The sequence below is a fragment of the Rhizophagus irregularis genome, chromosome 8 (assembly GCF_026210795.1).
Source record: "Rhizophagus irregularis chromosome 8, complete sequence".
Taxonomy (NCBI): Eukaryota; Fungi; Glomeromycota; class Glomeromycetes; order Glomerales; family Glomeraceae; genus Rhizophagus; species Rhizophagus irregularis.
In genome coordinates, this window is record NC_089436.1 from 590,872 (window position 1) to 605,197 (window position 14,326).

A 14,326-nucleotide genomic window follows, 5' to 3' on the forward strand; every position below is an offset into this window, starting at 1 on the left:
AAATAATCAATAAAGCTCCGAATTTTATTTAATGATAGCACCGTGCTACAAATTCTTTCTCTTTCTAACACTGACGTTAAATAACAGTTTTTTGATAACGTTGTAAACTGAAATTCATGATGGAAAATTTTTTATTAGATTTATCCCAAGATATTGGTCAACTTCTTACTACTGGAGATGGCCATGATTTAATTATTCAAGCTGGAGAAGGTCAAAATATGAAAGAATTCTTTGCACATTCATTAATATTAAGTGCTAGGTCAACATATTTTAAAACTGCATTATCAAAAGAATGGGCGAAAAAAGAAAATGGAATTATTATTTTTAAAAAGCCAAATATTTCTCCAGAAATTATTGAATTAATTTTAAAATATTTTTATACGGGATTAGTTAATTTTGATAAACAAAATGGAGCACAAATGTTAAAACTTTTAATGGCATCTGATGAATTGAATTTGCATAAATTAAGTGATTTTATTCAAACTTATTTGATTGATAATCAAGCAGAATATTTAAAAAATGATCCTGTTGGAGCTCTTCAAATTGTATTTCGGTATGAGGGATGTGAAGATTTACGTAAATTTTGTTTAGATGCTATTTGTAAAAATCCTAAGACACTTTTTGAATCTCCAAAATTCACTTCATTAGAAAAAGACCTTATTATTCTTTTCTTAAAAAATAATGAGCTTGAAATGGAAGAAATTGAAATTTGGGAATTTGTACTTAAATGGGCTCTTGAAAGAATGTCAACTCAACATAATGTTGATGACTTATCTCAATGGACATCAAGTAATTTTGAAGAATTAGAAAAAATCCTACACGATTTAATTCCACATATTAGATGGTTTCAAATTCCTGCAAAAGTGTTTTGGAGAAAGGTTAATCAATTTGAGCCAATATTTCCAAAACAACTTTATAAAGATATTATGGGATATCATATTGATCCCGACACGCCACCAATTAATACAATATTACCTTTAAGACGTAGTTTATCTAATATTGATTCTGTTCTTATCGAAAGAGATCATTTATCAATAATTGCAAGCTGGATTGATAAAAAGGAAAAATCTTTTTATAATATTAAAAGTACTCCTTATTTATTCAAACTTCTTTATCGTGCAAGTAGAGATGGATTTGAAGCTGCAAAATTTCATGAATTATGTGATAACAAAGGTTCGACTATTATGATATCAAAATTAAAAGAAAATGGCCTGTTAATTGGAGGTTATAATCCATTAAGTTGGCATCCTTATAATTCTCATGTTAATAATGATGGAAGTTGGCAATCTACATCAGATAGTTTCTTATTCTCTTTTGCAAAAAAAGAAGAAATTAATTCGGCATCTTTAACAAGAGTTAAAGACGATGATAATTATCAAATTTATGCAGTATCTTATAATTTAAATTATGGACCAGCTTTTGGTATTGGATGGGATTTAATTATAGAGCATAATAATATTATTAAAACATATGGTAATGGTATATATTCAGGCGTATATAATATTATAAAATATGAAATAGATTATATTTTGGAAGATTATGAAGTATATCAGGTAGTAAAAAAGTGATAATAAACACGATAAAATAAATTAAATTGATTCGCCGTTATATATCAAATCTTCATTTATTTATTATAAAGTTTAGTGCGACAATTCTTTTTCTATCGTTAATTTTTGAAAATAAATGGCGGAAAACTTGTTATGGCCATAATTTAATTATTCAAGCTGGAGAAGGTCAAAGTATGAAAGAATTCATTAATATTAAGTGTTAAGTCAACATATTTTAAAACTGCATTATCAAAAGAATGGGTAAAAAAGAAAATGGAATTATTATCCAGAAATTATTGAAATATCTTTATGCTGGATTAGTTAATTTTAATAAACAAAATGGAACATAAATGTTAATGGCATCTGACGAATTGAATTTGCAAAAATTGAGTGATTTTATTCAAACTTATTCGACTGATAATCAAGCAGGATATTTAAAAATGATCCTGTTGACGTTCTTTGAATGTATTTCGGTATGAGGCCATGAGGGATGTGAAAATTTACGTAAAATGTTGTTTAGATACTATTTGTAAAGATCCTAAAATATTAAATCTCCAAAATTCACTTCATTAGAAAAAGACCTTATTATTCTTTTCTTAAAAAGTAATGAGCTTGAAATGGAAGAAATCGATATTTGGGAATCCATACTTAAATGGGCTCTTGAAAGAATGTCAACTCAACATGATAATGTTGATAACTTATCTCGATGGACATCAAGTAATTTTGAAGAATCCTACACGATTTAATTCCACATATTAGATGGTTTCAATCCCTGGAAAAGTTTTTTGGAGAAAGGTTAATCAATTTGAGCCAATATTTCTAAACCAACTTTATAAAGATATTATGGGATATCATGTTGACCCTGACAGGCTGACACACAACCAATTATACAATACTAACTTTAAGACGTAATTTATTTAATATTAATTCCGTTCTTATCGAAAGAAATCCATTTATCTATAATTGCAAGCTGGGTTGGTAAAATGGAAAAATCTTTTTATAATAATAAAAGTCTTTATCGCGGATTTGAAGCTGCAATATTTCATGAGTTATGTGATAACAAAGGTTCGACTATTATAATATCAAAATCAAAAGAAAATGGGAGATTATAATCCATTAAGCTGGCATCCTTATAATAGTCATGTTCAAATAATGGAACTTGGCAATTAACACCAGATAAGATAGTTTCTTATTTTCTTTTACAAAAAGGAAGAAATTAATTCGACATTTTTAACAGAGTTACAGGTGATAATAATTATCAAATTTATGCAGTATGTTATCATTTAAATTATGTGGTAGTGGATGGAATTTAATTAAATTGATCCGCGGTTACATATCACATGATATACGATCTTCATTTATTTATTATAAAGTTTAGTGCAACAATTCTTTTCCAACGTTAAATTTTTTGAAAATAAATGGCGGAAAACTTGTTATTAGATTTATCACAAGATATTGGTCAACTTCTTATTTCTGGAGATAATTATGATTTAATTATTCAAGCTGGAGAAGGTCAAAATATGAAAGAATTCTTTGCACATTCATTAATATTAAGTGCTAGGTCAACATATTTTAGAACTGCATTATCAAAAGAATGGGCAAAAAAAGAAAATGGAATTATTATTTTTAAAAAGCCAAATATTTCTCCAGAAATCGTTGAATTAATTTTAAAATATATATATACTGGATTAGTTAATTTTAATAAACAAAATGGATCACAAATGTTAAAACTTTTAATGGCATCTGATGAATTGAATTTGCAAAAATTAAGTGATTATATTCAAACTTGTTGGATTGATAACCGAGTAGAATATTTAAAAAATGATCCCGTTGACATTCTTCAAATTATATTTCGGCATGGGGGATGTGAAGATTTACGTAAATTTTGTTTAAATTCTATCTGTGAAAATCCTAAAATACTTTTTGAATCTCCAAAATTCACTTCATTGGAAACGGATCTTATCATTCTTTTCTTAAAAAATAATGAACTTGAAATGGAAGAAATTGAAATTTGGGAATTTGTACTTAAATGGGCTCTTGCGAGAATGTCAACTCAATATAATGTTGATAACTTATCTCAATGGACATCAAGTAACTTTAAAGAATTGGAAAAAATTCTACACGATTTAATTCCACATATTAGATGGTTTCAAATTCCTGCAAAAGTTTTTTGGAGAAAGGTTAATCAATTTGAGCCAATATTTCCAAAACAACTTTATAAAGATATTATTGGGTATCATTTTGATCCTGACACGCCACCAGTTAATGCAGTATTACCTTTAAGACGGAATTTATCTTATATTGACTCTGTTCTTATCGAAAGAGATCATTTATCAATAATTGCAAGCTGGATTGATAAAAAAGAAAAGTCTTTTTATGACACTAAAAGTACTCCTTATCTATTCAAACTTCTTTATCGTGCAAGTAGAGATGGATTCGAGGCTGCAAAATTTCATGAATTATGTGATAACAAAGGTTCAACCATTATGATATCAAAATTAAAAGAAAATGGCCGGTTAATTGGAGGTTATAATCCATTAAGTTGGCAACGTTATAGTACTATTGTTCAAAATAATGGAACTTGGCAATCTACACTAGATAGTTTCTTATTTTCTTTTATAAAAAAGGAAGAAATTAATTCGGCATTTATAACAAGAGTTAAAAGTAATAAAAATTCTGCAGTAAGTTATGATTTAAAATATGGTCCTGCTTTTGGTGGCGGATGGGATTTAATTATAGAGCGTAACATTATTAAGATATGTAGTAATTATACATATTCAATATGCGTGAGTATAAGTATTGGAGAATACATTTTGGAAGATTATGAAGTATACCAAGTAGTAAAAAACGTAAAACTAAAGTAACTTTAAACTTTATTAAAGTATTTACGCAAAATTTCAAATGACCTATTTCTAATATTCGCGGCGCGAGAAACAACTAAATCAACTACGAAACATTAAAAAATAATTTTTATTTGATGAAATAAAAAAACTATTTTTCTTTATTATTGACTATAATAATACAAAATTACAATAAACTAAATAGCGTTTACAGTACTTTCAGATAGTTGCAGTTGTTGTAGGTGTTGTGGTTGTTTTTTAGTGGCGCTTTGAAGTCGGCGTTGTTGTTTTAATAAATTATCCAATTTTTTTTGAGCAAGAGCGAGACCACCTTTAGAAGCTTTTTCATAACATTCTATAGCTTTAGGAATATTCTTTTTAATACCAATGCCATCTTCATAACATCTACCTAAATCCATTTGAGAAGTAACATTACCAGCTTCAGCACTAGCTAAAAATTGATCAAAGGCACTTTGAAGATTTTTGGTAGTACCATAACCTCTTTCATAGCAATATCCTAACATCCATTGTCCTCTACTATTACCACTATCACTACTTTTTTTAAGTAATTCATATGCTTTCTTCCTATCTTGTTTAATACCATAACCCCAATAATAACATCTGCCTAAAAAATATTGGCCAATGGAATCATTTGAATCCGATGATTTCTTATAATGATTGAAAGCTTCTTGTTTATCTTGTGCTGTACCAATAGCATTTTCAAAGAAAAATCCAATTAAACAAGAAAATCTTAAGTCATCACGATGTCTTCGTAACGACTTAAATGTTGATTTGTGTTCTCTCATACGATTATGTAAATATTCTTTTAAACTTTGTATCATTGTATTTGTATCTCCACTTATTTCTAATATTTCTTCAAAGAATTTTAATATTTCCTCAAAGAATGCTTTATCTGTATTTGCAATTATTTTTTTATTTTGTGTCAATGTTGTGGGAGAAGTTGGAGGTGAATTAATTGAATTAGTTGAACTACGACGAGAATTAGGCAATTTCGGACTTTTTAGTGGGGAAGAATTGCTGTTGAAGTCGTAATTGAGATTTGATATGGATATCGAGTGTATGCTCCTCCTTACTGAATGATTACTTTTTTGATTCATCGTATTTAATAAATCTGATGAAATGTCCGAAATAGATGAAATACTCTTCCTATCAGTGATTCTCCTCTTTTGTGTTGTGCTATCATTACTTTTAATCTTCTTTTCGGAAATAGATTTCCCAAGACTTTTCTCTCGTGTATTCTCAAGAGTAATCCCGTTAAGCTTTTCTAATACTTGAAAGATATTAGGACGCTGATTTGGAACGCCATCCCAACATTGAGAATAAATATCAATATAAGCTTGTGGTGTTCCTTTAATAGGACGTTCTCTTTGTCCGTTTGATATTTTATTAGCAAGTTCTAATTGAGTTAATGATGTTGAAGAAGAAGTCGATTTAAATGGTGGTCTACCACTCGATAATTCCCATAATAAAACCCCAACACTATATACATCTGATTTATCGTTTCTTCTATATTGGGAATTTTTCAAACTTCGTGGTTCAATGTACATTATATATCCTTTTAAATCTGATGATGATTTGGACGTTTCACTTAATTGTCTTGAAGATCCAAAATTACTTATTTTAATTACACCTTCTCTTATTAATATATTACTAGAATTCTATAAGAAATTTGTTTTTAAATTGTGAGAAAATAAATAAATAGAATAAAAGTATTTAAAACTTATTCTTACCAAATCTCGATGAATTATTTTCTCTTTATGTAAACATGCTACACCACTTGCTAACTGTTTTGCAAAATTTAATTTATCAGTCCATGATAATGATGTAAAATTTTTACTTAAATAATGACCAAGTGTTCCACCATCTGCATAATCCATCATTAATAAATATTTATTAAGGTTTGGTTCTATTGTTACGTTCAAACGTATTTAAAAAAGGAGGGGTTAATTAAATATATTAGTAGAAATATCGTAGGGCTATCGAAATAATTACAACTTCAAACTTTAATACCTTGACTAATTCCATAAAATTGTAATATATTAGGATGATAATCAACTTTCTTATGCAATTTCATCTAAATTAAAAAAAAACAATAAGTATATTGGTATAAATTTATTAACAAATAAAAAAAGATGATATACCTACATCATTGATAAATTTATCTAAGAGTTGCGTATCAGTTTTACTATTTCCTTCTTTTTTGATGAATTTACTTTTTAATGCAACAATCATTCCATGATCATTCCACGTTGCTTTATATACAGCTCCTAATGATCCTCTCTCAATTACTTCTATATCTGAAAATTCATCATACGCATGAAATTTTACGTGTCCCTCTTCTATAACTTGTTTTAATAAATTGGTTGTATTCTCCATTGCTTAATTAATTAATTTCTTGCGTAAAAATTTTTTTTTTAAAAAAAAAGGAAATAAATAAAAAAATTTTTTTTCAAATGAGGGAGGAAAATAAATTTATACATTTGTCAGGTTTTTTGTGAAATGTTGTACTCGGAATATCTAAATATCTAACACCCTTGTTCATCGTGGCACAATCCTTCTGATACACAATATATTTACATATAAATAATTAGGTTTTAATAATTACGATAAGTGAATTGACAATTGACATATGACGATCGTCGAATCTGATTTTTCAAACTACCAAACTCGTAAGATTTTTCATAAAGAAATACGAAAGCGAAAGGACGTGTCACTATAGCCTTCCCCACAAATAAATATATTTCAAAATTTGATGTTTCGCATAGAATAAAGTGCATGACATATTGTGCTTTGCAGAAATAAAATTTAGCCACATTTATTTTAAACGCTTAAAACTTCTAGAAAGAATTTTTTTGGTTAGCGATATTAATCACGTGATGCTAAGCCTTGGGCTGTTCTGTGTTCCACTACAGAAATTTGTCACATATGTCAGTCATATTATCCTTTCAAAAAGACTAGTGTCACAGCTTCGGCACTGATCATAATTATTATTACATAGCCTATTTTATCTCGCTCACTAGATAGTTTGTAGATGTTTTTAACCTTTACATTTATCTTTGATTTACGTAGTAAATAGCCGATAAATTTTATACGTCACACTCTAATAAATAATATTAGTCAAATTGATCAAATTGATAAAAAAATCAATGTTCACGAAAAATCATAAAAGCCAACGGATGATGACATGATCTATAAAACATAGTATTATAGTATTATAAAGTAATATAAGCTGTTATTATACTATTTCAACTGCGCCTATATGCGCTGGGAGTTATGTTCTTAACACGTTGAGTATAATATATTTATTTGTTTGGCTACATCGGGATGTGGAATCAAAAAAATTTGTGAACCGAGGATGACATTAAATGAATGGTAGTTACCGATTTCTTGACTCAATACACATACATATAAATGGGTTCAAAAAAGATGTAATAACTAAGATATATTGGAAATAAATAAAATAAATAAGTAAATATTTACAAAATATAAAATTTCAATGATGCTTATACCCATCGCAATAGTTTTACTATCATGATCATAAGTTACAGCAGCTACGTAAATTTGCGGTTGACTCAATAATACTGCCCAATGTCCTTTTGTTCAGCAAAAAGCCAACACTGGGAACGCTATGACACATTATGTATCCTGACAACTGTGAATTCAATGTTTCAATGAACCAAAGAAAAGACAGAGACAAAAAGGAAAAATAGAAAATATATCAATTTGATGCAGGAAAAAATCAATGATGCCAGAAAAAATGATGCCAGAAAGTAACAAACAGTCAAGTAGCAGAATAAAAGCAAAATTGACACTATCAATGCAGTGCCTTTATAACCAAGTAAAAGATTGTAAAATGCAAAGAAATGCAAACATTCTTGGAAGAAGAACTAGGATCCCGAATAATATATATATAGGCTAGCTGTAAAAGTTGCTTATTGGTCATATAAAATTTTCAAAAGTTAATTATTTCAGGGGCATTTTTTCAAATTTTCTATCCTACACATCCCCTGTTTTTAAATAATCTACTTATTGGATTTTAATGAATTTATATCATTTTAATGAAAGGAATCTAATGACAGTAAAATTGCATTTCTAGCACTGGTATTAGCTGAGTTATTATAGGTTAAAAATTTAACTATAATTATATATTTACTGAATTAAATGAAAGATGTTTAGAATCCTGAAAAACTGCTCTGAAAAATCTGAAATGATGCTTTGGCATATATGTAGGATAAGAAAATTTGAAAAAATACCCCTGAAATAAACAACTTTTAAAATTTATATTCTTCCATTCAATAAAATCCTAAAAATATCAACACAGTTAATACATTTTTTTTATTTTCTTTATTTTATTATTGCTTTATTAATATTGAAATTCCAAACTAAATTTCAGAATCATTGCTCATACTGTCTAGTAAAGCAATAAAATTGTAGATTCTGGTAAAGTCACCTTGCAGTTATCTCCCTAAAGATGACTTTGCTTCTACCATCTATATTATGGTAATAGAAATCAGAAAAGATTCGATTAAAATCAAAACTATTGAAAATTGATAAGAATCGATTTTAAATCAAATCTCGAATAAAAATCAAATCTACTCAGTTTCGTTAATTAATGACCATAAATTATTATTTGTTCATAATAGTTTACAAGGGCGGATCCCTTAATTTTAGCCAAATTCATAATTCCAGCCGCGAATCACGTGATAGAACACAAACTTCCTAAAAAGGAAATTTTATCTCCCAATAAAATTCAAATTGCTATCGCACAAGGTTGTACAAATTTCCAAAAAGGAAATTTATTTGTTAATCACAGTTAATTTGTAATCACGTGATATGTGTTTAAACACCCCTATTATAAATAGTATAAAAAAAATCAGTATTTGCGAAATGATTAATCGTGATTAAATTGATTTTAGAATTGATTCTAATAATGGGAATCGATTTCAATCCCTATATGGTAATACTTATACATGCTGCCCAAATTATTTTGGGATGCCATAATTCATTCGGTTTATATATAATTTACTATGTAAAGTGCCAAAATAATTTGGGATGCCATAATTGAATTTGGGATTTTACTTATAATTACGGCAGTCCAAAATAATTTGGGTGGCATATATAGTAATGCTCATTATTATATCTTTACACACTGGTAAAAAAATGAAAAAATTCTATCTCACACTATTCTACACATATCTTACATATATCAGATGCTAAATGTAGAAAATTAGCAAATAATACACATATCATATACATACGAATACTTATATATATAGTATACCTATCAGGTACCTGATATATGTATGATATATATATTAGTACCCGATATGTGTATGATATGTGTATTATTTGTGTATGATTTTCTACATTTTGAGTACCCAATATGTGTAAGATATGTGTAGGATAAATCATTTTTTTACCAGTGACATTATTGTTATTTATTAAATTATTAGATAAAAGAATAATATAAGTAACATAAAAGAAAGAAGACATTTAAAAAAGTTTACCTTCTTTGTCTTATCAAGTAATTGGTTGCTATACAGAACCATTTATGATTAAATTTTTTAAATACAAATTATTTTTTTAAAAAAGGTTATTAATAAATGATTTTTTTTAAAAAAAAAAGATATATATTTCCTTTATAAATATTTTTTCTAATTTGAAATTCTATTTATTTTAGTTAAACATTTAAAATAATATATACAAGTAATATATTTAAGATATCTGCAAACATAAATTTCTTTTTTATTTAAAAATTAAAAATAATATATGCAACTAATGCAAGCAATAAGATTAAGATGCTCTTGCAAATATATTTATATCAGATAATTACAAATAAAAAGTTATTATCTAAAATATCAAATAAATTCAATTATGTCAAATTTGAGTTCAATTTAAATTCAATTTGAATTCACAAACTAATTTATTTTAACTAAATATTATAAATTTATTAATCATTTAATTCATTTATTTCTAATTATAAAATTAGATTATATTTAATTAAGTTAAATCTAATAAAAATTAACAATTCCATCAATACAAATTTAAATTCAAATTCAACTTGAATTTAATGAGTTTGAAATGATTAAATTTGCAAGTATAATAATCTAACTACATTTGTACATATCAATTATATTAATATTATAATATTATTAATCCTTACTTATATTTAATTGTAAAATACAAATAATACTAATATCATTAAAATTCTTAAATTTTGATTTTTTTTAAACCTTTTAAATTGATTTATTATATAATATTCTTCAAAAATGAGATATTGAATAAAAATAGAAGATGAAATATAATATAAATATAAAAAGTTATTTATAAACTGATATGTAATTTATATATAATTTATGTGTAACTATTTGTATTATTTATAAAAATCATATCAGGATTATTAATCCTAAAATATCAGAATATAATATATGGATTATCAGGTATATAATTATTAGGTAATTGACATATTACTAATATTTTAATATTTGACCAATATATATCTGATATCTAGTAAAGTTTTCAAAAAAGTTTACTATACCTTTATAGTATTATTCAAAATGATCAGTTAGTCTTGTGATTTTTGATCAGTTTTGATAGTCTTTAAAAAATTTTCAGAAAAGTAATAATGCTATGTTTACAATTTTTTATGGTATAAAAAAGTGATAAATTTTAGTCTTAATCTAACCATTCAATATAGAATTAGGGAGGTTTTTGAATGTTTTTATTTTACTAAAACTAGTATTTGTTGTTTTTTTCAGTCTTTGGTTAATTTTACCTTTGCTAATTTTTAAAAAAAAAGTATAAAAGTCAAATTTTAGCATTTATTAGTCTTAACTATAGTATTTGTTGCACACATCCTAAAAATTTAAGAATACATTTTTTATAACTTTTTCAAAAACTGAATAGGATCATTTAAAATTGAAAAACTGACTAATCATCACTAAGTATTGTGTCAGAACTCTAAATAATTATAATTAAGATTATATTTCTTATATTAAAAATTTTTAAAAATTTATTATTGCCATCTTGAATTTATTTTAAAAGATATAAATATAAAATTTTAATAAAAAAATTGGTTTTCTACTATTTATACTAATTTTGTAATTTAAAAAGTAATATTTAATAATGTAGTTTTTTATTTTTTTAAAAATATTTCTATGTATATTAATAGTAATGAAAAAGTGTATATTTTTTTGCCAAATTTTACCTTATTATATAAGTTTATCTTTAATTTTTAATTAGTATTAAAAGAATATATTATAAAATAATATTAAGATAAATAATATATAAAAATTTAAAACAGTTAGATATAAGGGCACTGTCAAATATTACCTAATATCACTTTAATATAAGAACTTACTCCCTCTTCCCTAGGTAAGATATGTTATATATATAATTCCTTATATAGTATTGTATGTAACCTAAGATCTTTAGTTACCCTCCCTCCCCCTAAAATATTAGGTAATATCTGATAGCACCCTAATTACTTTGAACAAATTAATAATTTGCTTTATATTCCAGCATTCTTTAACTTACATTACAAAAAAAAACTTATAAAAATATGTCTTAAGAAAGTATACTTCAACTAATTAAAGTTATAATAGCTGATTATTATGAAGAATTATTTATACCTATTGCTTCCACTAGTAAAAAAATGATCTATCCTACATATATCTTACACATATTTTACATTTTGAGTATTTAATATGTAAGATATGTGTAAAATAGATCATTTTTTTACCAGTATTCTGAAAATAAAATTATAAAAAATTTACAATTTTAACTTAATAACATGATAACATCAGAAACACAAAATTATTTTTAGAATCTTTTTATACCTATTCAAAATCAGCAGCAATTTATTAGTACAAATGAATTAGATAATTATTTTAATTCTAATTCTTCTAGTAATGAAGTAATGCCAATGGAATGGTAAAGGATTTATGCAATTGAGTACCCAAAATTGTCCAAAATGGTAAAAGACTATTTGTTCATAATGTTAACATCTGTTTCCTGTGAGCAGTTTTTCTCAGTTGCTGGAAAACAGATAACTTGAACATGAAATAGATTGCATCCAGATACAACATGAGCATGCTTATGCTTAAAATCATGGTCAGAATAAGAAAAAATCAAATTTTGAATGTATACTTTATTGGTTTAGATATAAAATGAACAATATTAGTTAGTTTATAACAAATTCAGTTGTACATCAATATATTAAAATTATTAATAAAGACATATATTAAATATAATTAATAATTACTATCTAACTAATATTTTACAATAAAATTAAAATAAATAATAATAAATTATTATGATAATAATAAAATATTTTATAGTCTTTTAAAGACTGCAGTCCTAAAAAGACTGGCGGTCTTATTGCTATTTGTAAAGACCATTTAGGGCCATAAGAGTTTGCAGTCTTTTTGGTCCAGTCTTTTTGGTCTTAAGACCAAAAAGACCATAAGTCCTGAGCTGATAAGACCATCTTTAAGCACTATGTCTAAAACTAGTAGCAAAGTCCTGAGCTTTGTATTTCTTTTTTGCATGTACTGTATTAATAAAAATTTTTTCTTGGCAAATTTTCTCTGACCTCGTGTTGCCATGAATCTTTTAATTTTGAATACAGTACTTAAACAGACTTTCAATTTATTAAAAATAACAAATAACTTGGTAAAATATTATTTAATATAACAAGATATATTAAAATTACATCAATAAAAGTATATATGTTATTGTCCAGAGCGAAGCGAAGGACTATATATATTTATGAACCTTAATGACATATTGGATCACGTGGCGATGTCTGTTTGTCATTTCTGATTAGTCTGCACAGATTGTGTCATTGAAATTTCGTGCTACTTCAAAAATAAACAAGTGTAATAATCATAATAAGTTTATGATAAACATGATTACCTGATAATCACTTTTTTTGTTTGGTTTCGTCTAGTGAGTATATTTTTTTTTAATTGACTTCAAAGGAATGTTTTTGATTTATTTCTTATTCTTTTTCTAGGGTTTCTGGATTTCTTGTATATACTGGACTGGTAAGTTGTTTTTTTATTTGTTTTGCTTTAAAGAAACGTTTCTAACGTTTCACTTATTATTATTTCTAGAGACACGGGATTTTTGTACACGCCAGATTTTTAAAGGTAATTTGGCTTTTCTTATTTGTTTGACTTTAAAGAAACATTTCTAATGTTTCATTTCTTACTTTTATCCTAGGGTTTCTAGATTTCTTGACTGGTAAGTTGTTTTTTATTTGTTTTGCTTTAAAGAAACATTTTTAATAACGTTTCATTTTTATTTTTTTTATCTAGGAATGCGGGTTTTTTGTATATGCTGGACTTTTAAAGGTAAATTGTGAAGAGGGGCTTTTCTTATTTGTTTAACTTTAAAGAAATGTTTCTAACGTTTCATTTTTTATTTTTTTTAAGGATGCCAGATTTTTTGTACAAATTGAATTTTTAAAGATATTTGGATTTTTGTACAAAATCTTTCGCTCTGGACTTACAACGGTTTCCGTTTCCTAGTATATATGTGATGATTTGGGGTCATCGGATAAAAATTGGTGGGTGAAGGTGAATACGCATGTCCGAAACTTGAAACTTTGCATAAATATTTCCTATATTATATATAATCTATAGTAAAATTGTAAAAATAATAAAGTAATCTGTTCCATAATACAGGTTAATTATTAATAAGTTGTACAATAAATTTAATAAATTAATGTCACAAATTAATATACACAAAATTTATTGAATTTAATGTCATTGAATTTCTAAATTGCGTTACAAAATTACGAAATTTAATAAATTATTGCTGCGAAATTAATGATATGAAATTTAATAAATAATGCTAAATCACTATTTATATCAGTAAATTCTCAATAATGTTTCGATTTTTGCAAAAAAAATA

General features: G+C 25.9%; 5 protein-coding genes across 5 annotated transcripts; 4 read left to right on the plus strand and 1 right to left on the minus strand.

The window, feature by feature from the left end:
• Positions 1–42: 42 nt before the first annotated feature.
• On the plus strand, positions 43–1,646 carry OCT59_028029 (uncharacterized protein). The gene has a single exon (XM_025321085.2). The coding sequence runs from the start codon at positions 117–119 to the stop codon at positions 1,566–1,568; it is 1,452 nt and encodes a 483-aa protein (XP_025169777.2). The 5' UTR covers positions 43–116; the 3' UTR covers positions 1,569–1,646.
• Positions 1,647–2,164: 518 nt separating this feature from the next.
• Positions 2,165–2,860, plus strand: OCT59_028030 (uncharacterized protein; the record flags this gene model as incomplete). Its single annotated transcript, XM_066147041.1, has 2 exons — positions 2,165–2,264; positions 2,793–2,860. 2 exons carry the CDS (start codon positions 2,165–2,167, stop codon positions 2,858–2,860), a joined length of 168 nt encoding a protein of 55 aa, XP_065993794.1.
• Positions 2,861–3,592: 732 nt separating this feature from the next.
• Positions 3,593–4,507, plus strand: OCT59_028031 (uncharacterized protein; the record flags this gene model as incomplete). The annotated part of the gene is made up of 2 exons (XM_066147042.1): positions 3,593–4,333; positions 4,430–4,507. 2 exons carry the CDS (start codon positions 3,593–3,595, stop codon positions 4,505–4,507), a joined length of 819 nt encoding a protein of 272 aa, XP_065993795.1.
• OCT59_028032 (uncharacterized protein) lies at positions 4,380–6,784 on the minus strand (the record flags this gene model as incomplete). The annotated part of the gene is made up of 4 exons (XM_066147043.1): positions 4,380–6,066; positions 6,139–6,314; positions 6,419–6,482; positions 6,554–6,784. 4 exons carry the CDS (start codon positions 6,782–6,784, stop codon positions 4,585–4,587), a joined length of 1,953 nt encoding a protein of 650 aa, XP_065993796.1. The 3' UTR covers positions 4,380–4,584.
• A 6,228-nt stretch (positions 6,785–13,012) lies between these two features.
• Positions 13,013–14,158, plus strand: OCT59_028033 (uncharacterized protein; the record flags this gene model as incomplete). Its single annotated transcript, XM_066147045.1, has 6 exons — positions 13,013–13,081; positions 13,425–13,455; positions 13,525–13,560; positions 13,634–13,654; positions 13,729–13,764; positions 13,846–14,158. 6 exons carry the CDS (start codon positions 13,013–13,015, stop codon positions 13,869–13,871), a joined length of 219 nt encoding a protein of 72 aa, XP_065993797.1. The 3' UTR covers positions 13,872–14,158.
• Positions 14,159–14,326: the final 168 nt, after the last annotated feature.

Excerpts from the sequence above, each read along its gene's own strand:
- OCT59_028029 (XM_025321085.2), top strand. The coding sequence starts at position 117 with ATGATGGAAAATTTTTTATTAGATTTATCCCAAGATATTGGTCAACTT.